This window comes from Scophthalmus maximus, chromosome 5 (genome assembly GCF_022379125.1).
Source record: "Scophthalmus maximus strain ysfricsl-2021 chromosome 5, ASM2237912v1, whole genome shotgun sequence".
In the NCBI taxonomy this organism is placed as follows: domain Eukaryota; kingdom Metazoa; phylum Chordata; class Actinopteri; order Pleuronectiformes; family Scophthalmidae; genus Scophthalmus; species Scophthalmus maximus.
The window spans coordinates 14,953,041-14,980,958 of NC_061519.1; the positions used below are offsets into that span (position 1 = coordinate 14,953,041).

Below are 27,918 nucleotides of genomic sequence, written 5' to 3' on the forward strand. Positions count from 1 at the left end.
TCAATCGGTTTCCATCCCTGGGACTGAAATGTCCTTGAAGACGAATAGCTGGGCCAACATAAGCAACACCACCTGTCTACTGTCGCCTGTTTGTTTTTTTTGAGCCAGTTCTTAAAATATGAGGGGAAAAAACAAATGCACTCTGGATGTGAGTGGACGTACTGTCACTGCTCCGTCCATTGTTTAGAGCTTGATGAGGGGAAACGAAAACGCCCTGCGAAATAAGGCTTTCATTGACAACACGGTGAATGGCAGAGTATAGGGCAGTATTTGTACAGGAGAGCTGGCCCTGGATCTGAAATCACACTTCTGATTGTCTTCCATTCCTGGCTGGAAGAAGCAGGTTCCCTTAGTGACCCACCAGCCTTTTAGCACCAGATCCTCCCACACAGAGTCTTTGCTGAAGTCTGTGATGCTGATTGTAGAAGTAATAACAAGCAGAGTGGCTGACAGAGGAGGGACTCTGTTGTGTGTGCGTGCGTGCGTGCGTGTGTGCTATGTGTGCTGAAGATGTTTATCCATGTGCCGACTGTAAAGGTTGCAAAAGGGCAAAACCCCATTCGCATCTTTTGTGCAGCTGACATATTTTCCTCTTTCTTCACAGTCTTGTTGCTGCGGGAGAGATTAACGTTCGAGTGATGCCACCACGCTTTTGTCCTATCGTTGTATTTTAATGTCACAGAACACGTGTATTCACAAAACTATTCACAGCGGCACAGCAAGGCAGACACAGAGAGACGTGAAAAGGGCTGACAGCTCCATGATAGCATCAAACAATACCTCCACTTAAAAAAACAAACCAATATCCCGGAGTTAAGATTTACTGCATATGATGAGTTCTGATGCCCAGATTTGAGTTAGCTAAAATAACACAAACAGATATTAAACACATCACTCCTAGTGGAAATGTCACAATCTTACAGTCCTCACAACTGCACGTGTGGCTGTTTGAGATGCAAAGTAAAAATATATTTTCACAGGTCCAGCTACTCAAACATTACACTGCATAATTCTTGATTGAATGGGAAAAAAAACTGTAACTCAGAGCTGAATGATTAGAGCTCGGTCTGATCGTTTTCAGTCTACTTGTATATTTACCCAGGAGAATATAGTTCCACAGTGACGCAGTGAAAAGTTTTTCATGGAAGTCCATGACGAAAGGCAAAATATAGTTGTTCAGGCGCGTCGTGTCAGTGTCGGACCAAAGAAAACATGGCACGCAGAGTTGATTCACAAAGGAGCACTTCCTTTGTGATAAGATAAGATAGGTGAGATAAGATAGGTACTTTATTGATCCCAAGCTTGGATGTTCCGGTTGTAAAGTTGGGAAGTGATTGGTCCAATGTGACCTTGTCAAAATCCCCAGTGATAACCATGAAACTGTGAAGTGGCGTCAGCAGCTGCCTCTGCATCAGCTGAGGGAGGAATGTATCATAGGGAAAGTTTGACATGTTGGGAAACGGGATTTCTTTCTGAAAGTTAGAAGAGAAGAGTGATCCCTCTTGTGTCTCTTGTATGTTAAATATGAACCCTGTGCAACTATTTCCATTCTCTGTAGGCTGGAAACGGGGGCACAGTCCGCATGGCAACAGAATTCACTGATCGGCACCTCTGAATCAGACCTCGTCTATCATTTGTCTTACGTACAAAAACCAAAGTCAACCGAGAAATAGTCTAACATGTAACCTTTTGTAAAACACTGTGTGGACGTTTTTTTACACTTCGGCTTCTGTGCGGGTTAAACACACTAGATACAGCTGTAGAGGTTTTATCTTAATGCTAAGCTAAGCTTCAATGTACAAACCGATGAGTGGCATAAATCCTCTCATCTCACTCCGAGCAAGTGAAAAGTCAATAAGCACACTTCCCAAAACGTCAACTGTTCCCTCTGTAAATCACGCGTCGATGTCTTTATGTATCATCACCAGGCTGGACGGTGCCTCCTCCACTTGTCTGCCTCTGAGAGCCAGAGTGAGAACACGTCGGATGGAGTGGGACACTCTCAGCAGAAGGTCCTTCAGTCCGGCTCTGTACTCCTGTCGGATCAGGCAGTAGAGCACAGGGTTGAGGCAGCTGTTTGCGTGCGCCAGACACACAGTCAGGGGGAAGGCATAGGCCTGCGTGTTGTAGAAGGCTTTGCTGAAGGGCACCATGTCAAACTTGATCAACACCCCCCACAGGGTGAGGGCCTGGTTGGGCAGCCAGCAGATGAAGAAGGACAAAACTACGATGGTAACGGAGCGGGTGACTTTGGAGCGGCGGCGGTGGCGTCCCCTCTCGCACTCTGACCTCTCTGCGATGCCTTCACTGACCACGCTGCCTACGACGCGCCGGCTCAGGACGAACCTCAGGAGGAGGAGGTAGCACACGCTGATGACGACCAAGGGCACGACAAATCCCAGCAGGACTTTTTGTGTTTGATAGAGTCCAAGCAGGACCTGTGGGTCCCAGTGGCCCGAGTCGGAGTCGGAGAATCGCACCAAGCACAGCTCGTCATCAGCGGATACCTGTAGACAAAAGAATTGCATCAGAGGCTGCTCAGCTACAACAGAGAATATTTACTGCAAGGAAATTCTAATCAAGAATGATAGATTAGTCTCAAAACCTGGACTGTAGTGGAGTAGAATGCATGAGGCAGTGTAGCCACCAGCGACACCACCCAGATGGCTAAACTGGCCCACTTGGCTCGAGCAGTGGCGACTGTAGGGCTGTCCATCTTAAGGGAGGTCACCAGGGAGCGGTAGCGGGTCACACTCATGGCGGTGAGGAAGAAGACGCTGGCGTACATGTTTAGGGTGGTGACCGAGCTCACCATCTTACACATGACCCGGCCGAAGGGCCAGCGGAAGTCCAGCACCGTGTCCACGGCCCAGAAGGGCAAGGTGAGGACGAACTGGAGGTCCGTCAGCGCCAGGCTCATCACAAAGCAGTCGATGGAGGAGTGGCGGTGGCCCCGGTGGCGGGAGCGGAGCAGGAAGAGTGCCAGGAAGTTACCCACAAGCCCCAGGACGCACACCACCAGGTAGACCAGGGCAATGAGGATCCGCACCTGTCGGGGAACAACATTTTCATTCAGTGTCTTTTCTCCTCCAAACCATCCTGGCTGTGATAAACGGTCACCAAAGTGCATTGAAGGAAATTAAAGTCAAAACTCAGCATGCAAGAAAAGAAAAGCTATTTCATGCAAAAGTTCTGTCTCCACAGCACAATTTATTCATGTGGATTTAGAAGTAAAGAGTCCCGAAAAATAAACCTACTGCCAGGTTGGCGCCGTCTCCGTGCAGGTCCAGCGAGGACTCCTCGGAGAGGATGTGCAGCCAACAGTTCAGAGAGAGGTTGACAGCCGCCAGGTTGGAGGCTGCGCCCGTGGGACTGACCAGTTTGGAGATCTCGCGCTCGTCCTGTTCTCCGCACGCACTCAGGGCCGTCGGGGGTCCGGAGGCGCTGCTGTTGCTCTGCATGGTGCCGCGGAGAGAGAAGAACAAGAGGTCTGCGGGCGAGTTACTTTTCTCTTTTCCCGCAGGTTGCCCTCCTCTCTCAGGCCACGCGTCCGGAGTGCTGGCGCGCGGGGTCGTGGGCGTCCTGCGCGTGGTGTGCGGAGTCTCAGCGGGAGGTCAGAGTTGCGTAATTGAACCGAGTGATTTGTAAAAGTGTGTCTGCTCGCATTTTGTTCATTTTCCCCAGTTGCGAAAAATATAAAATAATAGAATAATATATAAGTGTCCCACTGGAGCTTGTGAATCTGAGGCTGCGTATACTTTGGAGCCCGAATTCCGACTCGATGCAGCCTCGGTGAGGGGTGATGCTGATGCTGGCAACCTCCACAGACCGGAGGATTTTATACTCGCTGGCCTCTCGCCCACCGCTAGGTGGCGCACATGTCCGGCACCGTCATGCAATACTGCGCTTTTTATGATTATTAGCCGATTAGCCTCTTATAACAGCAACTTCTTAGTGAAGAGTTGCAACCAACTGTCCAATAAATCACGAATAAACCTTTAAACACGAATTATCTCTTGTGCTCACATTTTTAAAGACACAATTCGATGTTTTTAAGTAAAATAATCAGGGAAATTCTTGTGTTGTGTTGTATGGCACAACTCATTATCCAGGCTATACTGCAGAACTCCAGTCTTTCCTGAAACTTTTTGCTCTGATGATAATGTTTAAAAAATAAATAAATGTATTAACTACTTTTAAGATAGTTTTTCTGCTTTATTTAAATTAGAACTGTGTTGCTGGCCATCTGGTGTTTGCATGTGATGAACCTCGCAGGTCATTATTTGTAGGGTTTCTCTCTCTCTTTGATGGAGCCAGCTAATCAGTCTCTGATATTGTGCTCGAATGTAACCTTTAAAATTCCCAAATATGACGTGGAGCTTTAATTATACAGGATGGTTTCACCAGAAAGGTAGATTTGTTGACGTTCACCTGAAATGCACATCAGAAGAATGATAATCAGATTTCAAACGGCCCCTCTGTCTTTGTGATGGAGCCAGAAAAGAGAGGGGGGGGGGGGGTGTTTGTGTTTTTCATTTGCATTTCTTACGTCAGTGTTGATATTCCATAAAGCATCTGTGTGGCCAGCTGTATATGCATCAGAGAGAAAAAGAGCAGGGGGATGAATGCTTGCAAAAGAGGCTCTTTGTCATTTTTTCAAGCTTCAACAGGCTGTAACTTACCACCCGGTTTGCACCAATCTTTCACCTGCATTTGAGATTCACGAGAATTTGTCCATCAGCAGAATGTCCGACGTCTCTCTGAGCAAACGGCATCACCTCAGCACTTTGCTCCAAGAGACATTAAATGAATGGTCGTCTCTTCTGAATTGAAAGGCCAGTCAAGTATGTCTTGAGTTAGGAATAACTTCAATCTACAACAGTGCTAATGTGTTGACAGTTCCCCCTTTTTCATTGAATGTTTACCAGATAATAAGATGGACGGAAATCCAGAGTTGTTTGGAGTCCGGTCCCTCTCTGTGAAGGGTCCGTGTACGAATGATTCATGTGAGATCTTTAATCTTGTATATTGACGCAATCAAAAGCAAAGAGCGCAAAGAAGCATTATACAATATACGATACAAATGTCATCACCCCTTTGAGGTTCTGACACTGAGTGCATCCTTTTCCCCTCTTTTTGTCTATTGTCTCGATAAAGCACAGAGCGAAGCATGTAAACTGACTTTTTTACTTAGATTTAATCCAGGGGAGAGATAACTGTGTTGGAGATTATTGTGAAGGAGAGTGGTCTTGGAATGAACCCCAGAACAGTGCTTCTTCTATGTTTTCTCATACTCTTCAGACAATCCACTCAGGATCATTTAACTGTCGCCTGTTATTCAGATACAGATTCTTAAGGACTCTTCAACTGTAGCCTTCTTTGTCAGTCTTGGCGGTGAGAGCATCTCGCAGACAAAGTGATCTGAATGCACACTGTGCATGTTTCCCTCAGCATCGCTGCAGTGACAGGTGCAGATCCAGTAAGGTTTTTTTGAACTGTGTCTTTACCTGAGTGGTGACAACGTGGGGGTCGGACACATTTGTTTTTGGTTAAGCTCCACCTTAGAAATCAAAGTATGGGCAAAAAACAATTACAATAAAATACATCATCATAACGGGAGCAATATTGTGTGCAACATCCTTAATTCTGATTGCAGAATTCAAAATATTTCTGCTTCTCTGCTCAAAATGAGAAACCTCAAAGTGACAAACTAAGATTGCAAGAGCGCCTGAATAAATATACATAATACACTGATGAAATCGTTTCCTCCTGACTTACTTTCACCCTCAGCAGTATCTCTGCTCAGCCCTTACGTGATTGATATTCTTATTGAATTTCTACCTACATCTATAACTCTTTATCACACCGCCACAACCCACTGCTTAAAGCACTCTGGTTAATAATTCATGTCTCACTCCTCCTGTGGATAGTGTATGTGCATTTTTGGTTCAGGTTTGCTTAAATTCATTCCGCATTTTAAATTCCAGAGTTTGACTTCGTCTTGGCTTTCAGTCTTCATCCCCACCTCAGACATTTTTGGCATGCCACCAACCTAACTTGACTTTTGAGCACACTAAACAAAATCTAAAAATGTACTTGTTATTTGTTCATATGACTCAATTTTGTCTCCATACGTTATGTTCTGGTGCCTATGTAACCCTGGTGGGGCATATGAATTCCTTTAACTTTAAAAAAAAATGTGTTTAGCCATGCAAGCAGCTGGGTTCTGATACGATGCGTTTACTGTTTAGTCCAACTACTGGATGGCTTGTTATAACATGTTGTACAGACATTTGTGATCCCCAGAGGATGAGCCCAGATGACTTTGGTGTCCCCTGGCTTTTATTTGATATGAGCCCTCTGAACATTGTTGATCAGCCAAGAATCTCTTGTTTTATTGGAATAATAAGGCTCACAGAGCTAATTATACTATACTCGAATAACCACATGAATACATTTTGATGTAATGTGACCTGTATTTTCCACTTAAAATGTTGTTGGCTATTAATTGGATCCTCCAACTCATACGACAAGCTATGTGTTTGCGACCAAATCGACCGTTTCCTAAATTAGTGCCTCTACCAGGGACAGGAGGTACGCCACGAATACTTATTGCCTCAGGATGAATTGTCACTTTTAGCCTTACTTTTCATCTAGCATCACGAGCAGGTCAGAATTTTAAATTTGAGTTTTACTTTGGTTTACGACTAACATTAATCACATTCCCATCAGCCTGAGCCGTAATTTAATTGAGAAAAATGTAGTATGCTAAAACAAGATGGTGGAAATGGTAGAAATTAGACCTGGCAAACATCAGCATGTTACCATCTGCACAGTCGGCATGTTGGCTAGCTGACTTGAGCGTTTCGCTCAAAGCACCAGTGTGTCTCAGCTGCCTGCGTGGCTTTGGTCCCTTAGTGTCGCTCATCAAATTTAATAAAAAAACATCAGAATCAAGTTGTTAACACAGGACACGTGTGTTATAAGCATTTGTGTTTGCGGAACATTAACTCTTATACCATACCGATTTTGTTTTTAATTTGCTGCAGGATAAGATTATCAAATTATTACAAAAATCTTCCATATTTCTACACACAAAATTGTGATGGACATGGACCCAAATGCCCCTCCGTCTTAGCTACTGCAAAACTTCACTCCTGTATTCCAGTGAAATTTCAACCCATAGAATTTGTAAAGATTAGGTCCTGGCGCTGCCGCAAGCAGAGTTCACCGCATTAAACTGAGTAGAGGCTGCTTGGACCGGAGTTCCAAAATAAATGTGACTTCAAAGTTGCCCTCATTTCTTGACTAGGGAGGCTTCGCGCCACTAAGACAAAGTACGCTGCATGTGCATGTGTGTGCAGGTGAATGAGGACAGAGATGGAAGATTGTTACTTATTTGCTTTTGTGTTTTGAGATACAGAGATTTACAGATGAATTGCGATCTTTATGGACAGAAAATCTGTAGATGAGGATGAAAACAGTGGATGTTTGCTTAATAGACTCCCTGTATCTGTCCGCTTTAGTTGTTATCTCTCAAATGCTTTAGATAACAGCTGTTATTGCAACACTTTTCTTTGAACCCACTATAACAAGAGACACAGAATAGATCTAATATCAGCAATGTCCACCAATATAATTACAACTAATATTATTGCTCTAAAATTGAACTTTGAAAAAAAAACAAAATAAACAACAAAGCCCAGTGTCCAATTCACAACTGTCATGAAAGTGAAGAATAGTTTTTAGTCAGAAGTCATTCTGCAGTTTTTGCTTATAAAAGTATTTCATGTCGCGGACCAAATAGTTTTGTTATTTTGCCTTATTACTTATGGGATGGAAATCTCTTCCAAAATGGCCATAAACAAAACCATCCTCCAAGTGCTTCTGAAATTCACTCAAATTATTCTTGACTCAATTTTTCAACATATACATTAAAGTAAATCATGAAATACAGCGGTGAATTTACATTTGTGCTTTCTTCCAGATCATGTTGTACGTACGCAGATGATGCAGTAGAGACTCCGTTCTTCTAAAGAAAGAAAGAAACATGTCATCCATTTGGATGACTCCTACTCACGACCTCCATCTGAGTGAGTGAATTTCACTTAAAAAATGATTTGTGTGTTAGAGTGGATGGCAATGCCACCATGACACCTCACTCAGTCACTGTGAAACACACGCTCAATAGCAACAATTGTGCTAATTTGGAGGCTGCATCTGCAAGCGAGCTTGTACTCCTTTACTACTGTCTTTCCTCCTGTGGGCCCAGAGTTTGTCAGTGATTGTCCCGGTGCCTGTGATCCTGGTGGTGAGAGGATTGGACGACTACCATGGGGAAGTCTGCCCAGCCCGAGAGCTTCTTGGTCAGGCTACGGAAGGCCTCAAAGCCCCTGGAGACAGTGAGGAGGGGAGGAGGAGGGACATCTCGCGCCTCATCCGCTGACTGCAGGGAGCGGGATGGCACTGAGTTGAAGAGGCATGATGGAGAGGCATGAGTGTGTGTTTGCTTGTGTGTGTGTGTGTTTAAGAGAGAGAAAGTGCGTTTATGCACGGCTACACACCTTTGGTCTCTGTGTACTGGCCCTGGCTGCGTTGGCTGTACGGATCTGGCTGAAGATTTGAGGAAATAAGCAGAGAGAAAGAGAGGAGCAAAACCTGGACACGAATACAGACCGAAGGACAAAAACAGGCCAAGCACAGGGAACATGAGGCCAGAGGGAAATGACAGAGAGCACAGGGGGAAGAGAAAAGGATTTATTAGGCATAACCTACATACATTCAATTTTGAACAAAAGATTAACAGATGAAATATAAACATAGCAGAAGTAAACAGTGGACCACAGGTTTTTAAATATTTAATAGACAGATCTAAGCCTCTATTAAATATTATATCTGTACATGTACATATTATTTTGTTGTTGCAGACAGTGCTGTCGGCAAATTCATTGTGTACTCTCACCAGGATGCAGGTCCCTTTGTGTGTCTTCTTGCTAGAAAGGAGAGCCTGAACCTGGTTTAGCTGCTCCAGCAGAGCACTGCAATACAAATACAGACAGGAAGAATAATTTTCACATGCGAAAGGCACCGGTTCCTTCATACACAGGCATCTTTTTTCATGATCTCTGGAAGCTAAAAACAACAAATATAAAGAGCAGCATGTGGCTGGAAAGTATGCGGATGCTGCCTCTTCCCACGTTCTGTTTCAATTCACCGCAGCATCCAGCCAGACTGCATCAGAGAAGAACGTAGCCTAATGAGATGGCAGGATGAGGAAAGAGCGAAGCCAGATCCCACTTTGAAAGGTTCGAAAATTGGAAGGGCTTAATACTGCAACTTTACGTAAGGGGGACTTTTTTTCACCAGGTTGTCAGCAGTTTCAAAGGATGGGGTTTATTTCACATTGAGACAACGCCCACAATGGAATCTGTCCCAGGAAATGTAGAGTGAATAAGGCGTTGATGATATAAGTTCGTGGTGCCATTTTTGCCAAACTACAAAGTCTGTTTATCTACTTTAACATGAACTGCAATTGTTAGCATTTCGGGGTTTGTGCTATGGTTTTCAATCACTTTTTTAGTTAGTCCTCATTCTAAGCCTTTCCTAATGTCAACAGTGGACACATTTAGTTTCAATTCAGACCAAAACACATCAAAAGTTGCTGGTTAGAAATGAGGAAGCTGACTCCGTTTATGTCTGTCTGAGATCGAGGACCGGTTGTTTCAAAAATAAGTGGCAAACCTGCACCATGAATACACATTTTTCACAGCAGCCATTTTGACAACATGCTGATTTTCCCCTCTTTTGAATCTCTGTAAATTGAACATCTTTGCATTGTTGTGCTGACAAGCTATTTGAAGACGCCACCTTGGGTTTATGTAAATTGTGATGGGCACTTTTCACTACGCTCTTTCACGTTATAAACAAAACAGCTGAACACAATGCATAGATCAGTTCAATTCAGGACTTTGTAAGCACACAACAAGGAAGATGGGATGTCAGACGTGTGTGTGGGTGCGCATGCTTGGATCAAATTGAATTCAAATGCAAACTGTCACAGATGTACTTATTGAATATTTGTTTTTCAAGATATCTCCTGGTTGTTTTTTACTGTATGGAGACAAAGTGTGTTGAACAGCAATAGATCAGTCATTAATGAAAATGATTGTGGGTTGCAGGCCTCTGTCGGCTCCTTTGAGGACTCACTTGTTGGTCTCCTCCAACAGCTGGATCTTTCTCTGCAGCTCACAGTTGTGAGAACTGCATGCAGACATCCTACGGACAGGGACAGAGAACAAGCAAGTGAAAGAGGAAAGAAAATATAGATTAGGAAAGAAGGATTTCAAATAATAGACCTAGAGTGTTATGATGTTTCATTGTCTCTCCTTCGATTCTCTTTTTGCCACTTCCGCCTGCTGAGCGTTATCTTGTACCCATTCCGTCATCCAGTGACTCCACTCCAACCCCCCGCCCCCTATTCTGCTACTGTTTGTCTGGTTTCTCGTGGTCACCATGAGTCACAAATAATTGATATCCTGTTGATAAGCTCTGCTTACTAATTATCAACAATCGCTGACTCTGCTTAATGGAAACTTTTGTGATCAAGAGGCAACAGCAGCTCAAGCTTGAATGTGATGTCCATAGATATATTTAAAACTCCTGTAATAAGATAACTAGGAATATTCAAAAGTATGGGTGTATGCACAGAGGTTTGCTTAATGATTTTGAGTCCCTGCTGTGAGCTCCATTATTTTACAGAGGATAGAATCACAAAGTCAGGTTTAAAATACAATTAAGATTCAGGTTGATTCAGGTAGAAAACAAGAAGATTTCTTGGTTTAAAGATGAACAAACACTGACCTAGCTTTTCAATTTTTAGACCATTTTCTTTTTTTTACTTTTCTGATTTCTGTTTCAAGTATGGTCCACAGTACCCTTTAAGATTCTCAGATGACTCCTTCATTGTGAGATGAATGCATGATGGGAAATTTTAGTCCAGTGGTGCGGGGAGTTCCATCAAATGCTCAGCATCAGTCAGAACGATGGAGCAATGTACCAAATTCCGTGCTAGTGCTCGTGAACAATAAATTGGAGGTGGGGAAATTGCGGACTGCCCTTTTTTGAGGAGTCATTCGTCATATGAATCATAATGCGGCTCTACCGTGCCGCATTATATGTGGAGGCGGAATGGGTGGAAGAGCCAACATGGGGGTGGCAGGCAATATTAATAAATGTGGTGACAAAGGCTGCCTGGCTCCGTAGTAAGGTTGAATCTTTACAGCCTGGAGGTTGTGAAGGAGAGTAGGAGGAGGAGGAAGAGGACTAAACTGAGCTCCATTGCGCAAAAAACCTCCTGCGCCACCATTGTGGAGTCTTCAGAAATGAACTATTGAAGCATATTTCTATGAATTTGTGTATGTCAGTTTTTTTGGTTTTTTTGTCAGTTCACTTCTTTGGTCCAAAAATTTAAACAACCTTCACATGGACTGAGTTTTACAGACATTCCTGGTTCCCAAACAATAAATCCTTACTTTAATGATCTTCTTACTTTTCCTCCTTCTACCACCATGTGCTTGACATTTATGGTTTTGCGTGAAATGTCTCCACAAAGACATTCAGGAGGATTTGTCATCACTTTGATCCCCGGACTTTTCATCTAGCCATCACCAGGTCCAAATTTTAATTTGTTTGTACCAGTGACAATAACTCAAAATAACCGTCTCATTCCCAGCTGTAATTCACTAACACAACACAACTAACTATCACCAACACATTCAACTACATAAGACATGTAAGCATTTAGCCTAAAGCGCCAATGTGTCAGCCCCACAGAACTCCTGTCAGGGCTGTAGACTCAAATATATGTGCATGTTTTGGCTGTTGTGATTCTCTCTGTTGATGCCACACAGCCATGAGAGTACATGCATTTGACTAATTATTCTCTCATTATGCTTTAATTTACTGTCAAACTGAAAATCTGTCAATTATCATGCTGGAAACAAATTGCACCTTTGTCCTAGTTCGTGGTTCTTTGGAGCTGTAGTTACTCTGTAATTCATTTCTTCTTTTTCCCCCCGACAGTTGTCATGTGGAGCTCAGTAGTAATCATGAAGAATTAGATCAGGTAATAATGTGCAAGGCCCATAACAACGTTAACTGTCTGTCACTTCTGGGATGTTTTGGAGCTGAATTCTTCAGGTATCAATTATCTTGATACAAAGGTCTGTGAAGCCTGTTCTCTCGAAGAAGTTTGACTTACTTTGACTTTGTAAGTATCTGGGCTTTGTTTGCTCAGCTAGGACAGCTACTGCCACACGCCTCTTTGTCTTTTTATTCTGGCTGTGATTGTGAATTTCCTGAGGGGCTTCTTCAAGGTGAGACCCGATAAACAGCAAACAGAATATCTAGTTTGTTAACGTTAATGATAAATAGGTCAGATACATTATTCAGGTGAGGCCCTGTAACATCCATGCAACAGTTTGTTAAAAGTTAATTAAGTGTATGACAAAACAGGCTCACAGCAAAGAGTATAACAGACGACAACAGATTACAGCTTAATTTCCCCAGGCCAAGATACGCAGAGATAATGTCGTGTTGAGTGAGGACGCTAAAAAGCAGCAGGCTCCTACCTCCCCTCCAGACTATCAACGTAATCCCTCTTCTTCTTTCGACTTTCCTGAGCCGAGCGCTTGTTGCGGATTTTCCGCCGGATCTTCTTCAAAACCCTCTCTTCAAACTTGTCAGGGAGATGAAACACATGGGAGGATATGGGAAAGAAAGAAAAAGGTGACTGAGAGGAAACTATTTTTTGTGGGGGAACTGGCAGAGTTTGTGTAACTGGGGATCCAGACTGAGTTGTCAGTGCAGAGTGTGTGAGCGGATGTGTATTGTCTGCACCTACATACACCCAAGTGCGTGTGTTCCTCATGTACCTTGGACAGGGGCAGTTTGCTGGTCACGTTCACTCCTTCTTTGGCTAGAAGAGTCTTCTCATCCTCATTAAGAAAATGCTCTGGCAGGGAATGCTGGGGGATTTGTTGCGCCTGTAAACCAGGTGGACAGGACCTTTGCGTTAAAGTGACTCTCCGTGCTGTTCGTTTGGTCCAAAGGGTGCTCTCTTTCTCTCAGAGCGGGACAGGTCTCAGATTATACAGACAAGCAGTGGCCCATGCGAGTAAGCTCAAAATTATTCAGAACGCTGAACTCAATTATTGTGTTTCATACACCCATTGGCTTGAAAGATGACAAAAATGAATTCCTTCATATTAAACTTATCTCGTCTTACTTTCTGTCCCAGGTTTGACAACAGCAGGTCCTTCACTGTGAGCGTCTGACTGGACAACAGAGTGGAGCTCTGGTTCGTCGTCAGGTAGTATGCAATTCCAAACTGCTCCTGGAGGTCACCGGTGTCGCTGGCTTCAAATTGAATGAATAAAACAGCAGGTGATGCTTCCCAATATTGCCACCACGGGCCACTCAAACAACACATCAAATGTTTAGGTTGCTGCATGTGTCTGAGACCTCCATTACCGATGCACCCTGCCGCACTTTACAATCCAGACCACCAAATGTATGTCACTTTTCTCTGTTTGATATCTTTGTTGTTGCAGATCTGGTTAACACAGTCAATTTCAAAGTATTTTTTAGCACCATGGGTCAACGTTCAGCATTGTGAAAAGGGGAAGATGTTTCAAAAGGCTTGCCCTCAAAAGACAACTTGCTCTTGTGATGAATGACAATTTCACAACCTTTTATCCTTTACAGACGCTCAGAAATGGGAAAACCAAATGACTTTTCTCTTTGAAAAGGGGCCTTTAGCCTTGAGAAGCTCATTTTATAGCTCTCACTTTGCTGCAACACAATCTTCAACATGATAAATCTAACATTAAGGTCTTTATACCTGGGTGTCCTGTCCACTGCCCTGGTTCACCTTATCCCTGTAGTTTGTGTGTGTGTCCAAACCAGACATTTGTGCTCACTTTTGAAACATCTGCCATTTCATGGCACATGCTGTGGTTGAAAGTCTCAGAGATGTTTCTTGCCAGTACAAAATACCAGAATACAACTGCCACTGTAGATCCAGTCTTACTTTGATCAATGGAAACTTCAGCTGTTGTTTCATGTGGTGGCAGCTGGTTCCCCAGAGGTGGAGGCTGAGGGAAAGTCAGTGCGTCAAAGGCTGGGAAAGCTGTGCAGCAGGATGGGTGCAGGCTCTCTGTGGGATCAGTCAGGGGGTCCTCGTTGATGCCGCTGTCAGTTGTGCTGCAGGGTGACCACAGGGGGGACGTCGGAGCCGAGGAGTAGTCGCTCCCGCCCAGCAGGGTGTCTAGGAAGTCATCAGCGGGACTTGTGGTCTGGGGAGGAGGAGGGTATGTATACCACGTCACGTGACATTCTTACCGCTGTCTAAATCAGAAGAACTTCCACACACACGAGCACAGAGAAGAACATTCAATGCTGTACATTCTCAATTCTGTCACAGTTGCAGCCGCAACGGTAGAACACAATGAAATAAACTGACTCAAATATTCAATAACACAATGACACTTGTGGGTCTGTCAGACTTTCATAATGAGATTCCGTGAATTCATTTTTGTAATAATGTAATATCATGAGTGAGTCCGCTCGGGAGTGACCAGTGCACAACGACAGCAGTACTCACGTCATGAACTGTGATGGTCCAATGTTGGTTGCTGTGGTAACCAGTGGTTTCATCGGTGTTCCTAAGCAGGAGGTCAAAGAAGTCCAACCCCCCGTTCACCTGAAATGAACAACCACTCTGAGTGATGGGTTTAAAGGGTGGTCCTCAGTTTCACAGAAGAAAGGCTGCCTGAGTGTTCTTGCCGTTACATTTTAAAGCATGATCTTCAGTCGGGGTGTTTCAAATTGAAGATGCTTCATTTTTTCTTCTTTAAAACATTTTTTTTCTAAGAACGCTCTGTCAGAATCCTTCCTCTTACCCAGAAAACAACTGTTGAGTGTCTTACCTTCTCTGTTTTCAGTGACATTATTCCAATATCAAAGCAGCGCCTGGTGAAATTTCACCTTCCAGCAGGAATAAAAAACACAACACAGACCAAGACGATCCTCTGTGGCTTTGCGTCTAAGAGGAGGGCTTGAGTCTCTTCCAAAGGACAAAGTTGAAATGCCATAAGACACAACCCAGGTGATCACTGTCCAATCTGGTGCACAGCAGTCAACTGAGAGAGCCAATCAGCACAAAAAGAAGACTCCGTGATAGATTTGTCAAAGAGTGCACTAGAGTGACATTTGATGTCACCATGGCAAGTGAAGATTGATTCTCTGTTTGGTTTCACATTCAATTTTAGTTGGACAGGATTGATTTACTGCCGATTTTTATTGCTTTCAAAGGCAGTGTGGACAGTCATGCTCTAACTTTATCTATCAATAACAGAAAGTTCATGAGTCAACCTCAGGACAAACAAACACTCTAGTGGCCTTTTTTCTCCACTCACCAGTTTGAAATCATACAAACATTATACCACATATAATTATATATTAAAATGATTATAATAAACGGAGATGGTAAACATCCCTGTGACCCCCAGAAGAGAAAAAGTTTGGTAATCTTTCATCAAACTTCCACATGGAAATTAAAATGTGAAAAAGGTGATTAAAGCTTGCAATCTGATAAATTGCCTCACGTGACGTCACCTGGAGGGAGAAGTGATCTTACCAGACCTCTGAAATCCCAAACCTGAATCTCTGTCCCAACCGTCTCTGATCAGGTTGAAATATGAGTAAATGGGTTAAAGTTAAGCGTTTTAACTTTAATCAAGAATCATCGTCATGTCAAAATTTAAATTTTTTTAATTTAGTGTACTCAAAACGTCAGGCGATGATTGATAATGCGGTTTTCGGGTAAGTCTCGGCTGCAAATTAGAAAATGTAAGCATCCTCACAGGCTAAACTAAGATGGATCACTTTTTGGTGCAAATGGTCACCATGACCAACGAGGGGTCATGAGCAGGCATTGCTTTGTTTTGGAGGCACACACGCAAAAGAAAGTTGGGAAGAACTATGATCATACTTGTCAATGAGTCTGCCAAACTCCCCCACTCACTTTGAGTTTCTCAAAATGTTTTCGAAAATTCCCTCAGTTTCTTTGTGTCTGTTAAGGAGGCACTTGTTGTTGTTGTTGTTGTTGTTCACTTTCCATCTGTGAAGAAGGCTGAACAATGACGTTATTTTGCTTTTCTTTTGCCTATCGACCATTTTGCGCCTCACCGTATCTTATCTTTATTGTGATAAATAGGAGCGTCTGTTTCGTGCAATACTAAGCATACACATCCATAAATTACATAATGTGTTCTGGCAGCAGCAACACAAATGGAGCTTGCTCAGTTGCAAAAGCGCATGTAACTATTATCACAGTGGGGAAGAGAATCTTTCAGTGGCAGAGCTATAAAACTTCTCTGCAGTTCAGAAAAAGTAGAATCAACTGCCTGTCTTATAGTTGCCAGGCTGAATATCAGCAGACGGTAATTCTTCCACCACTGACTTGACTTCAAAGCGTCTCCAAGGAAAAACTCATTTTCTTTTCTCTTCAGATGAATTCTTTGACATTTTACCTTCATCAGACACTTCAAAGAAGACTGAGATGTGATATTATATTTATATTTTTCCAACAATATCTGGGATATTGTTTCCTTTACTAAACCATCCAAAGGAGTGGTGAGGAACAGGAGTGTGACGGAAGAAAGAAAAGGTGATTCCGGGTCTCTTAGGGACATCATCCCAAATCTGATTCAGACACGATGTGTACACATTTTCCGTATAAACTATAAAGAAAAATTCTCCATTGTTTCTCACAATTTCTGATTGTGTGTCAGGCTCATGCAGGTTTTTCAGAGAATGTACAGAATAAAAATACAAGCCAAACATATCTAATTTTCAGACGTGTTTTAAATATAAGGTTATAACAAGTCAGAAAAAGCTTGAAGTCAATGATATGAATCATTTTGGAGCTGCTGTGAGTTGTGGTTTCACTGATTCATTCTGGACCAATTAGAGTAGATTCATTTTCTCTCACAAAAAAAAATTGATAAATAAGACAGTGTGGCCACTGTATAAAGCCATATCCTTTAGTCTTTTCAGCACTTTGCTTTTATGTGTACTCGTTGCATTACAATCCACTTACCTAGGACACGGCGCCCAGTATTATCAGTACTGTAATAAGCCTAATTGCATGGCAGCGGAGCTCTGCTATCTTTATTGTTGTTCTATCTTCTGATTAGAGAGATTCAAAGTCCATGCAGATGTTATCTAAGCAGAACATTTCAAGCACATCTCTGGATACCAAGAATAGGCTGCAGCTCAGTACAGATAAGTGCGGTGTTGTTGCATATGATACCATACTCTAAATCCAAATGACTGTGTCCAAAAAAAAAGAAGACCTGATGGGGAAACAAAAGTAGGCTATATACAGCAACCGAGATCAACTCAGATACTGTTTATCTTTTTTCTTTTCTTTCATCTGGACGGATGAGAAGCAGAATACTTGCTCTAAGCACACATCCTTATCACTCCACCGTGAAACGTTGATGGCTCTTATCTGAAGGTCAGCGAAAAACTGTGATGTGCACAAAATGATTCGATACCTGCAGCTTGAGGGAAATTCCCAATGTCTCACACGTAAGAGGGATGAGAGCGATGCTGGGCTGTGTGGAATGAAGCTGGTGTTTGGTGTTACAGTATTTGGTGCACGTATCAAACTGGTAAAATTCAGATTCGGGACAGGAAGGCTAAACATACGTGCGCAGGAGATGCCAGCTCAACGTGAAAGCGGCTTGACACTAGTTTTCATTTCCCATCATTATTAGCAACATTAATATAATCAATATGCGTTATTTAATATTTGTCTGTACCCAGCGCATGTTTTTGCGGTGTTGAGGGTTGTCACACTATCAATGCTGTATGAAATAGAAAAATAAAATGGGTATACAACCAAACATTTCTCCATCCTCCCTCAGTTACAAGTGTCATAAAAGCCACATAAATAGTTTCTTAGCCGCGATACTGGTGTGGAATGTTAAGATAAACTGCACACAGGAACTTTGTTTTGATAACCTATCACATTTTCAGATGTTGACGTGACTCCTTTCCATGTTCTCGTTCAGTTAAATTTAGGATCCTCGTCCAAGCGCATTACCAAATTCCCTTTGTGCTGACTGAAGGGAACAGATTTCTCCCTGTTTGGTCGCCACAAAAGCTCGTTTTCATTTGAAGCAGCAGGGCGACAGTCAACAACCTGCAGGGGGAAGCTTCAATCAAATGTATATAAAATATGAAAAAGACTAGTCATAAATCAAGCACTATTTTATCTGTTCTCATCTGTTTGCGTGACTGCAGATACATGCAGGCTGCATCTGTTCCAGGCGTCACTTTTAGTAGATCAGCTCCACTGGTGGAAACGTGACATGGTGCACACAGTGGTATTGAAATGAAATGAAAAATATCAGTATGAGCGGACATGGCCGAAGAAATGATTGGTTTCTGGCTTCCAACACAAACTTCAATATGTTTCCTCCCTTGTGTTTATAACTGCTGTACTGCTTTTCTCAAAGCCTTTTAATTCAGTTTCCTTGTTCTCGTCGACCTTTGAGGATAAATAGAAAGGACAGTTCCACAGTTTATACAGGGTTATTAAGTTGTAATGGGGGGCTTTCATGGCAATTAACTAATGCTTTATAGATCAGTTATTAGTGGGAAATAATCGGAAACCAGTGGTTTCCAGGTCATAAAAACTCATTATTCTTGGTAATATCCTCCCCCAGCTTTGTCCTTCCTCCTTTTCCCTTCATCAGGACAAAAAAATCCTCAAGCAACATTTCAACATTTTCCATCCTAGAAATGGATGATTTCTTTCTTTTTTTAAAGGTTCTTCCAGTAGAATAAAATATCAAGTCTGGGGCTCATCTGCTGTCATGAGGGCCCATTATGGGCTTGCTATGTTATATCCATGAAGAATGAAAATTTCAGTCCAGAGAGGGAAAAATAAATCATCCAAATACCCTTCACATACGTGTGTGTGTGTGTGTGTGTGTGTGTGTGCGTGCGTGATCATATGACCACATTCACAAAAGCACAGGTCCGATGCATGTCTTATATCTCTGCTTTACCTCATTTCAGTTTCTCTCAACATGCCCCAAGATGCTCTGTCCTGCTGTGCCCTCAGCTGGCAGAGATCTGCTACAGCATCCGGAGGTGGGACGGCTCGTACTTTGTCCACAAGAAAAAGGATATTTGATAAGGGAGAAGGACTTGAGAGATCTTCATAAACGGCAACCACAAACCCAACAGCCATGGTGTAAAATGTCAGCAACACAAAGGCAGATATGGACTGGCTACTGGCTTTCCAGTGCCCTCCCTGTCACTAAGACTTATTTAACTAATATCTTATTCAAGAGCAATGTCAAGTCAAGTCTACTACATTGTCAATTCCTGCAATATGGTTCCAGACATACAGAGGAATTGAAAAACCATTTATCTCGGACCCACGGTGCAATAGTACAAAACAAAAAATAAGATAAGTAATATATACAATGAATAAATTATAATAAATGCATTTTTACTGTTATTTGTGGGAGTTTTGATCTGCCTTTATATATTCTGCTTTTATATATGATGTTTGAGAGTCGGTGAATATCATTATATATTTGTAAATGTGCCCTTTAAATTGGATCTGATATGTATTGTATTACTCAATATAACATGGACAAATCTTTGAAATGTAGGCGCCAATGTGCCATTTCATCTGGCCCAGAAAATATATAGAGCACGCAAACAGCCAGTTTATCTTGGCATTTCCTTTGTGTACTTCAGAACTCATGAATCCCATGGCTGTTTGTCTGGCCAACTTTTTTGTTGTTGTATTTCTTTCCTTTTTTTTAAATGCTGCATATTGGTTAAAATGGCCTCATTGTCCAGTACACGGGGAATCGAAATAGATTTGGCCATGTGGTGGCGACAGAACCTGACTCAATAAAAAAAAAAGGAGAATAAAACTAACTCTTTATCTCCTCGCACGCACACACGCCCAGCAGCACGCACAGACGCGTCCGCTCCCATGTGACCAGGCCGCGGCACGAGAGCGCCCCCTGCTGCCGCAGCGCCGGTCCTGCAGCACTACGCAGCAGCGGCGGCAGCAGCAGCAGCAGCAGCAGCGGGTCTGCCTTCAGAGGCAGGGATCACAGCGAGCAGCCGTCACGCACGAAGAGCGCCCGCCTGCAGTCAAGATGGTGAGTCCAAAAAGTCTGTACTTGCATGGGCGTCGCGATCGTGTGCTTCATCCATTTGAATCAAGGGAGAAACGGGGGAAGTAAAAAAAAAAATAAAGACAAAAAAAAAAAAAAGAAGGCTCCACTTCCTGAATCCACTCCATGTTCATAGTTTAATAAGCTGCGGAGCCTGTCAGGTGTGAGTGTGGCTGAAACGGATGCCCGTGCGCCCGGTCCTGTGTCAGATGCGGGCCCCCGGTGTCATCTGAGGTAAAGTACGCAGCAGCGTTTAGGCCTGTGGCCTAAAAAACGGTCCGGCCCGATCTGCCCCACCGTGACACTCACTGCAAATCTTTTAATACCACCAGGCTGCTGGAGCGCGGCTGCGCTCGTATCATGCGTGTTCACACTTAGTGCGACGGGCGACACGCGCGGTCCTGACAGCTGGTGGATCCTGGTATCACTGTGAATAGTGCATTTACATTTAGGATGCGAGGCGGCGGCAAAAAATATGCAATGACATATTTATACATAGGCCCATAAAAAGACGTCACCCACAGAGAGCCGCATTGCATTTCAGCATTGCCCCACAATGTTGGACAACTTGAGATGACTTGAAATGAACTATTACCTTGATATTAAATAGCTCGGTTGCTTATTATTATGTAAGATGCATGCCAGAATTATGTTAAACGTCACAAGATCAATAGTTGTTTTTACTTTATGATCCTATAGGAGGAACCCCCCCCCCCCCCCCATATATGACATTTTAAGTTATACGGTATATGATGATAAAGTGATCAAACCTTTTAATCGTGAATGGAAAGGAGAGATTGAGAAAAACCTAGTGCATATTTAGCTCCATTTATCTTATTCATAGTAATTTCAGATATAAAACTGAGCAACATCCTGTTCCCTGGATGATTGTGAAATAGTTTGGCACCGTGGTGAGTCAATGACTCAGTGTTTCCGGGTCTTCTTGTTTGCCTGGTTTAAAAGCAGAAGGTAAAGTGTTTATACGGTGCCCATTCTCCTCCGGGTCGAGGCTGATGGATTCAGTTTCAAACATGTCTTTCTTTTTATAACTCTACTTGGAATTGATACAGAGCTCTGGAAGTGGACATAAATAAATAGACGTTGGTTGAATAAAATGAACCTCTGCAGGTTGTAAAGGGATGAATGTAACCCAACCCCCTGAACACACGACTCCCCCCTGTCCCCCCCACCAACAGGTGAACTTCACTGTGGATCAGATCCGTACCATCATGGACAAGAAATCCAACATCAGGAACATGTCTGTGATTGCCCACGTGGATCATGGGAAGTCCACGCTGACCGACTCGCTGGTGTCCAAGGCGGGTATCATTGCCTCGTCCCGGGCCGGAGAGACCCGCTTCACAGACACGCGCAAAGATGAGCAGGAGCGCTGTATCACCATCAAATCAACGTATGTGGTTCGGAAGACAGGGTTCAGAAACCACTATTAAAGGTCCTGAAAACTTGGCTGGAAGCATTTTTCTGGTTCAGTAAATGTTTAAGACTAAATGTGCAAAAATATCAGTCAAATTTCGTGAAGCGATAAAAGCCATACCCATATTTATAAACAAATCCAATGATCTGATCTCCTATGGGTGTGGTTTGATCAGATGGATTGACAACATGAGGTCACAACCCCACAACTGTCATTAGATTTTCACTCACATATTGACTTCATCGCCCATGGTGAGACTGACTGAGACAAATAGGTTCTCAGGGACTTTAATTTTCACATCAACCTGTGGTTTTGTTCCAGTTAGTTACATTAATAGCATCACAGATTGAAGAAAGAAATGCACAGAAACACACAAGGACTATTATTTATATGAAATATTATGACTATTATATTACAGCCTTTTGTCACCATCATTTCTACTTTCTAATGATCACTATATTTGTTTTGTTTTCAGGTCATCAGTAGAATCCTACTTCTTATCTACTGACATTAAGGAAGGCAAAGCACGAGTTTCTCCCTGGGAAATCCTTAATCTCGCTGTGTTTAAGTCCCATTTTTAGTATGTTCCTTTATTTCAATATTGTTTTTCCAAATATCCTTACTGTAGACACTTAGTCCACCCAAGATGTCTTCTGTCTGGATTCAGTAACTGTTCCAGCACTGACACTCGTTTGTATTTTTAAATATCAACTGAAATCCTGCCAGTCAGGTCAGGAATAGCACTCAGATTGCAAAGACTCCACTCACCACTCAGTGGTTCAGTTTAACATATTTAATTGACCTTTTTTTAACTTATCCTTTACATTTATTTTTAAGATGAATTGGTAGTGACAGACAAACTATCCCATGACTAACTTTAACTTCTCTCTCTCTGTGACTCAGGGCAATCTCCCTGTACTACGAGCTCGAAGACAATGACTTGGCATTTATCAAGCAGTGTAAAGACGGAAACGGCTTCCTCATCAACCTGATAGATTCTCCAGGTCACGTCGACTTCTCCTCTGAGGTCACTGCTGCACTCAGGGTAACCGATGGAGCCTTGGTGGTGGTGGACTGTGTCTCGGGTAATTATGCAATGTCTCATCTCTTCTGCTGCGTTTTTCAAACTCCCCAAAATATCTGGTCACTTCATGTCTGAAAACAGCCATGCACACTCTCGCTTCTCACCCAGACTCGCCGGTTTATTTCCTCTGCTAGGTGTGTGCGTGCAGACCGAGACCGTACTGCGGCAGGCCATCGCTGAGCGCATCAAACCGGTTCTGATGATGAACAAGATGGACCGGGCTCTGCTTGAGCTCCAGCTGGAGCCAGACGAGCTCTTCCAGACCTTCCAGCGTATTGTGGAGAACGTCAACGTCATTATCTCCACCTACGGAGAGGACGAGGGGGGACCCATGGGAAACATCATGGTACGGCATATGCACTGCAGACACACCCGATGCACTAAAATAGCCTGAATTTAAAAACACAAAGACTACTGGACCTTTTTTTTCCTCTCAGGTTGACCCCATCATCGGTACTGTTGGGTTCGGCTCTGGCCTCCACGGCTGGGCGTTCACCTTGAAGCAGTTTGCCGAGATGTATGTGGCTAAGTTTGCGGCTAAAGGATACGCTCAGATGGGATCAGCTGAGAGGTGTAAGAAAGTGGAGGACATGATGAAGAAGCTGTGGGGAGAGAGGTAAACATTAGTGCACTGATGTGAGGCTGGGAGTGGTCAGAGATGAACTCTCTGTTGGACCCAATAATGATGTCACAGTGTGCAGACAGTACACATCCATTGTACGTCACCAGAGCCTCAAGTGAAAGCATCACAACCAGATTTTCAGCTGGTGATAAGTTTCTCCGTAAAATGTTCTTGCACCTGTTAGGAAATGATCATGATGTTACATCATAGCAGCTACATATTGTACAATTAATAACACAAGACAATAATAAAACACGTGCGTCTGGCATATATTTGAACATCCTGATGTTGTTTAATATCTTATTCTTCTGCTTCTTTCAGATATTTTGATCCAAGTGTTGGCAAATTCAGCAAGACCGCTACTGGTCCCGATGGTCAGAAACTTCCTCGCACCTTCTCCCAGCTTGTTTTGGACCCGATCTTTAAGGTGACAGAAAATACACTGTGGAAAAACCTGTAGCTTGATAAATGTTTAATATATCTGATGAATAGTGTGAATTCTGTTAATATACTGTTAAAATTTGATTTTAAGCCTTTATAATTCGGACCGTAGCGATCCCTAGTAGCAAAATGCACTGTGGAGGTCTGACGGTGGATACAACCTGGGACACTAAGATGAATGAACTAAAAAACACAGGCTGCACCAGTAATCATATTAATAAAAATTGTATTAGCGAAGGCCTTTAAAAAGTAAAGGGAAAAAAGAAGTCTTCTTTTTTTGCCCTCTCTCTCTTAGGTGTTTGACGCCATCATGAATTTTAAAAAGGAAGAGACAGCCAAACTGATTGAGAAGCTGGATGTCAAACTCGACTCAGAGGACAAGGAGAAGGAGGGGAAGCCCCTGCTGAAGGCTGTGATGCGTCGCTGGCTGCCTGCTGGAGAGGCCCTGCTCCAGATGATCACCATCCACCTGCCCTCCCCCGTCACGGCACAGAGATACCGCTGTGAGCTGCTCTACGAAGGACCTGGAGACGACGAGGCTGCCATGGGTCAGTGCCACACACCTTCGCCCTGTGGACGGGACCTCATTTGATGAGGAAGACCACGATGATAACTTTGTTCTGGCTTTGACGCTGCCATATTCTCTCTGCTCAGGTATTAAAAACTGCGATTCCAAGGCTCCGCTGATGATGTACATTTCCAAGATGGTCCCAACCACCGACAAGGGTCGTTTCTACGCCTTCGGTCGTGTGTTTTCTGGAACAGTTTCCACTGGCCTGAAAGTACGCATCATGGGGCCAAACTACACCCCTGGTAAAAAAGAGGACCTCTTCATCAAACCCATCCAGAGGTGAGTATGTTTTGTTGAGAAACCACACAGAGGCCTGGTTGAAGAAGGAAAAGAGGGGCTCCTCTTCTTCCCTCGTGTTTCCAGGTATTTGTTGGCAACTTTTTATCCAGCGTCGCTGTCCTCTTCCATCCAGGACCATTCTGATGATGGGCCGGTATGTGGAGCCTATTGAAGATGTCCCATGTGGCAACATTGTGGGTCTTGTTGGAGTGGACCAGTACCTTATTAAGACGGGGACCATTACCACCTTTGAACAAGTAGCGTATTCTTTTTTTCCCCCTTCTGCATATATCAAATAGTGCTGTTACTGTACAGTGACTGTGTTAATACTCAGTTATTGCTGGCTGTCACAAGAACACAAAAAGAAAAACAAGTCCTATAAGTCGGTTTCTCTGTGTTAAGGCCCACAACCTGAGGGTGATGAAGTTCAGTGTGAGCCCTGTGGTCAGAGTCGCTGTGGAGGCCAAGAACCCTGCCGACCTGCCCAAGCTGGTGGAGGGTCTGAAGCGCCTGGCCAAGTCTGACCCCATGGTGCAGTGCATCATCGAGGAGTCCGGGGAGCACATCATCGCTGGAGCGGGGGAGCTGCACCTGGAGATCTGCCTGAAAGACCTGGAGGAGGACCACGCCTGCATCCCACTGAAGGTGAGGACAGCCAATATAGAGGGACAGAGATTGTTCCTATAAGATCCTGGTTGGGTGCAGGACAAGTCACTGTTATGAAGCTAAAGTTAAAATGATTTATTTTACATGAGACAAACCAGTGCCATGAAGTGAAAAACCCGTCAAGCTTATTCAATGGATTGTCATGTTATTTGATATCTGATATATAAGGTTCCCCTAACAAATTAAGGTCACTGCTTCATTAAGTACGTGGATTATGTACAAAATAATTTATAGATAATTTGGTTTGAGGTGACACGTGACCTTTGTAAGCAGACAGAAATGGTGTTCAAACTACTAAACTTCAGGGTGCTACATGTCTTTAGTTTTCCTGTAATGCTTGCAAACTGAAGGAATGTTTTGTGAAGTGTCAACATCACAGCAAAGGTTGGAAAATTTGAGCCAAGGTCTGGCACATTACTTGACACTCCTTGCTCAGTCTTGAGATGAAGTCGTATGATCCTCACATCATTGCATCGTCATATTCTCAATTCTGACTTCCTTTCCTTTCCTCAATTTCCAGAAATCAGACCCAGTGGTGTCCTACAGAGAGACAGTGTCGGAAGAATCTGACCAGATGTGTTTGTCTAAGTCCCCCAACAAGCACAATCGCCTTTTCATGAAGTCCCGCCCTTTCCCCGACGGCCTGGCTGAAGATATGGAGAAGGGGGATGTCACCGCACGGCAGGAGCTTAAGGCGCGTGCACGTTTCCTCGCCGACAAGTATGAATGGGATGTGACAGAAGCCAGGAAGATCTGGTGCTTCGGTCCAGATGGAAACGGGCCCAACCTGCTGATAGACGTGACGAAGGGAGTACAGTACCTCAATGAGATCAAGGACAGTGTGGTGGCTGGTTTCCAGTGGGCAACCAAAGAGGTGAGCGGCAATTCAGTTTGACTCCAGTTGCATTTTAAATGAGTAGCTCTGTGTAATCAGATGTGTGTGTGATGCTGTGCACTCAGTGGAACTACTTGTTCCAGCACACCCCTGAGAATAATGTTGCAGTCGCTGTCTTCGTCCTGCAGGGTGCGCTATGTGAGGAGAACTTGCGCGCTGTCCGCTTTGACATCCATGACGTGACACTGCACGCAGACGCCATCCACCGCGGTGGAGGACAGATTATTCCCACAGCTCGTCGGGTCCTGTACGCCTGCCAGCTCACCGCTCAGCCACGTCTCATGGAGCCCATTTACCTGGTGGAGATACAGGTGTGTGTTTGGAGGCAGACTACCAAAAGGAAAAACCAAGTTTGGGAAAATGGCAGAAATTTATTTTAATTTGTAAATCTAATAACCTTCATGTCTCATTTTACTTCATTGTTGTGGTTGCATTTTGACAAATAGAGAAACGTGCCTTACAAACACTTGAATTATAAGATGATCATAATTGTGCACGGTATGTCTGACGGCTGTGCCCCTTGTCTATGCAGTGCCCCGAGCAGGTGGTCGGTGGGATCTATGGCGTGTTGAACAGGAAACGAGGTCACGTGTTTGAGGAAACCCACGTGATTGGAACTCCCATGTTTGTGGTGAAAGCCTACCTGCCCGTCAACGAGTCCTTTGGTGAGTTTGTGCTCCAGTCTTTTGCTGTGAGGTCTTGCTGCTGTAGTTTCATGACTCACTCACTCATATGGGAAGGTTTTTTGAGTGAGTCTGGTGATGATGTGAAGAAGGTCAGATTCATCAGTCAGCAGATAGGTGTTTACAACAAACCAAATAGAAAAAATATTTTAAGTAAATCCTGCATCAGAGTCGCATTCTTGGCGGAGAAAACAGTGCTAATGATGTGTGCGTCTTTCCCCCAGGGTTCACAGCTGACCTGCGCAGCAACACTGGAGGCCAGGCCTTTCCTCAGTGTGTGTTTGATCACTGGCAGATTCTCCAAGGAGACCCCAGCGACCCCGCCACCAGACCCTTCCAAGTAGTTGCTGAAATTAGGAAACGCAAAGGTCTGAAGGAGGGCATACCTGCCCTCGACAACTACTTGGACAAACTGTAAACATTGACCCCTGTATAAGAAAAAAATACCAAATCAATCTCTAAACCCTACCCCATGGGCACTTTAAAAATATTTGCACAGGCTTCAAGATACATTGCACAAATTGTTTTGACTTTGAGGCCGGAGCAGAAACAAAGCTTAAGTTTTCGTTTTTAGGCTAGTGGAAGCAGTGATGCTTTTTTTTTTTCATTACACAGCTACAGAACACCAAGTGCCTAGGGCAAGGGTTTTGGGGAACAATTTGATTAAAGCAGTTGTATTATGAATTCCTCGTTTCTTCTTTTCCTCTCCATCACCCCCGTCTACCCCACTCATCTGCCAGGATGGGCCTGTTCAGTGCACTGTGATACTTCTGCAATAATGCATATTTAAATGGGTCATGGTCAGATAAACTATGAAAATCACAATAAAGTGTAACAGAAGTCAAGCTCTCTGGATTGGACCTTTGCTCAGTGGATGTACTGAATAAAAAAATTCAACAGCGTGATGAAAATGTATCTATTATTATTATATTATAATATTGTTATTGCTCAAGTCATTTGGTTGAA

The 27,918-nt window shown here is 43.5% G+C and overlaps 3 protein-coding genes across 5 annotated transcripts; 1 reads left to right on the forward strand and 2 right to left on the reverse strand.

Annotated features, from left to right (window-relative positions):
- Nucleotides 1-668: 668 nt before the first annotated feature.
- On the reverse strand, nucleotides 669-4,032 carry LOC118311680 (relaxin-3 receptor 1-like). Its single transcript, XM_035635702.2, has 3 exons — nucleotides 3,258-4,032; nucleotides 2,606-3,049; nucleotides 669-2,507 (listed from the first exon to the last, which is right to left on the reverse strand). The coding sequence occupies exons 1-3, from the start codon at nucleotides 3,459-3,461 to the stop codon at nucleotides 1,896-1,898; spliced, it is 1,260 nt and encodes a 419-aa protein (XP_035491595.2). The 5' UTR covers nucleotides 3,462-4,032; the 3' UTR covers nucleotides 669-1,895.
- Nucleotides 4,033-7,383: 3,351 nt separating this feature from the next.
- Nucleotides 7,384-15,293, reverse strand: LOC118311539 (cyclic AMP-responsive element-binding protein 3-like protein 3-B). 2 transcript variants are annotated; one of them, XM_035635520.2, is made up of 10 exons: nucleotides 14,988-15,292; nucleotides 14,663-14,761; nucleotides 14,090-14,354; nucleotides 13,286-13,416; nucleotides 12,933-13,043; nucleotides 12,630-12,736; nucleotides 10,207-10,275; nucleotides 8,963-9,038; nucleotides 8,565-8,658; nucleotides 7,384-8,466 (listed from the first exon to the last, which is right to left on the reverse strand). In XM_035635520.2, the coding sequence occupies exons 1-10, from the start codon at nucleotides 15,006-15,008 to the stop codon at nucleotides 8,279-8,281; spliced, it is 1,161 nt and encodes a 386-aa protein (XP_035491413.2). In that variant the 5' UTR covers nucleotides 15,009-15,292; the 3' UTR covers nucleotides 7,384-8,278. The 2 variants fall into 2 exon arrangements, with proteins under 2 accessions (XP_035491413.2, XP_047188205.1); XM_047332249.1 differs by having other exon boundaries at nucleotides 8,306-8,446; nucleotides 14,988-15,293.
- Nucleotides 15,294-20,025: 4,732 nt separating this feature from the next.
- Nucleotides 20,026-27,854, forward strand: LOC118311135 (elongation factor 2). Of its 2 annotated transcripts, XM_035634704.2 has the most exons (14): nucleotides 20,026-20,261; nucleotides 21,473-21,687; nucleotides 22,615-22,796; nucleotides 22,930-23,141; nucleotides 23,233-23,411; nucleotides 23,739-23,844; nucleotides 24,154-24,406; nucleotides 24,513-24,708; nucleotides 24,842-24,965; nucleotides 25,111-25,353; nucleotides 25,895-26,248; nucleotides 26,398-26,580; nucleotides 26,802-26,934; nucleotides 27,177-27,854. In XM_035634704.2, exons 1-14 carry the CDS (start codon nucleotides 20,259-20,261, stop codon nucleotides 27,368-27,370), a joined length of 2,577 nt encoding a protein of 858 aa, XP_035490597.1. In that variant the 5' UTR covers nucleotides 20,026-20,258; the 3' UTR covers nucleotides 27,371-27,854. The 2 variants fall into 2 exon arrangements, with proteins under 2 accessions (XP_035490597.1, XP_035490598.1); XM_035634705.2 differs by lacking the exons at nucleotides 20,026-20,261; nucleotides 21,473-21,687 and adding an exon at nucleotides 21,777-22,291.
- The last annotated feature ends 64 nt before the right edge of the window (nucleotides 27,855-27,918 follow it).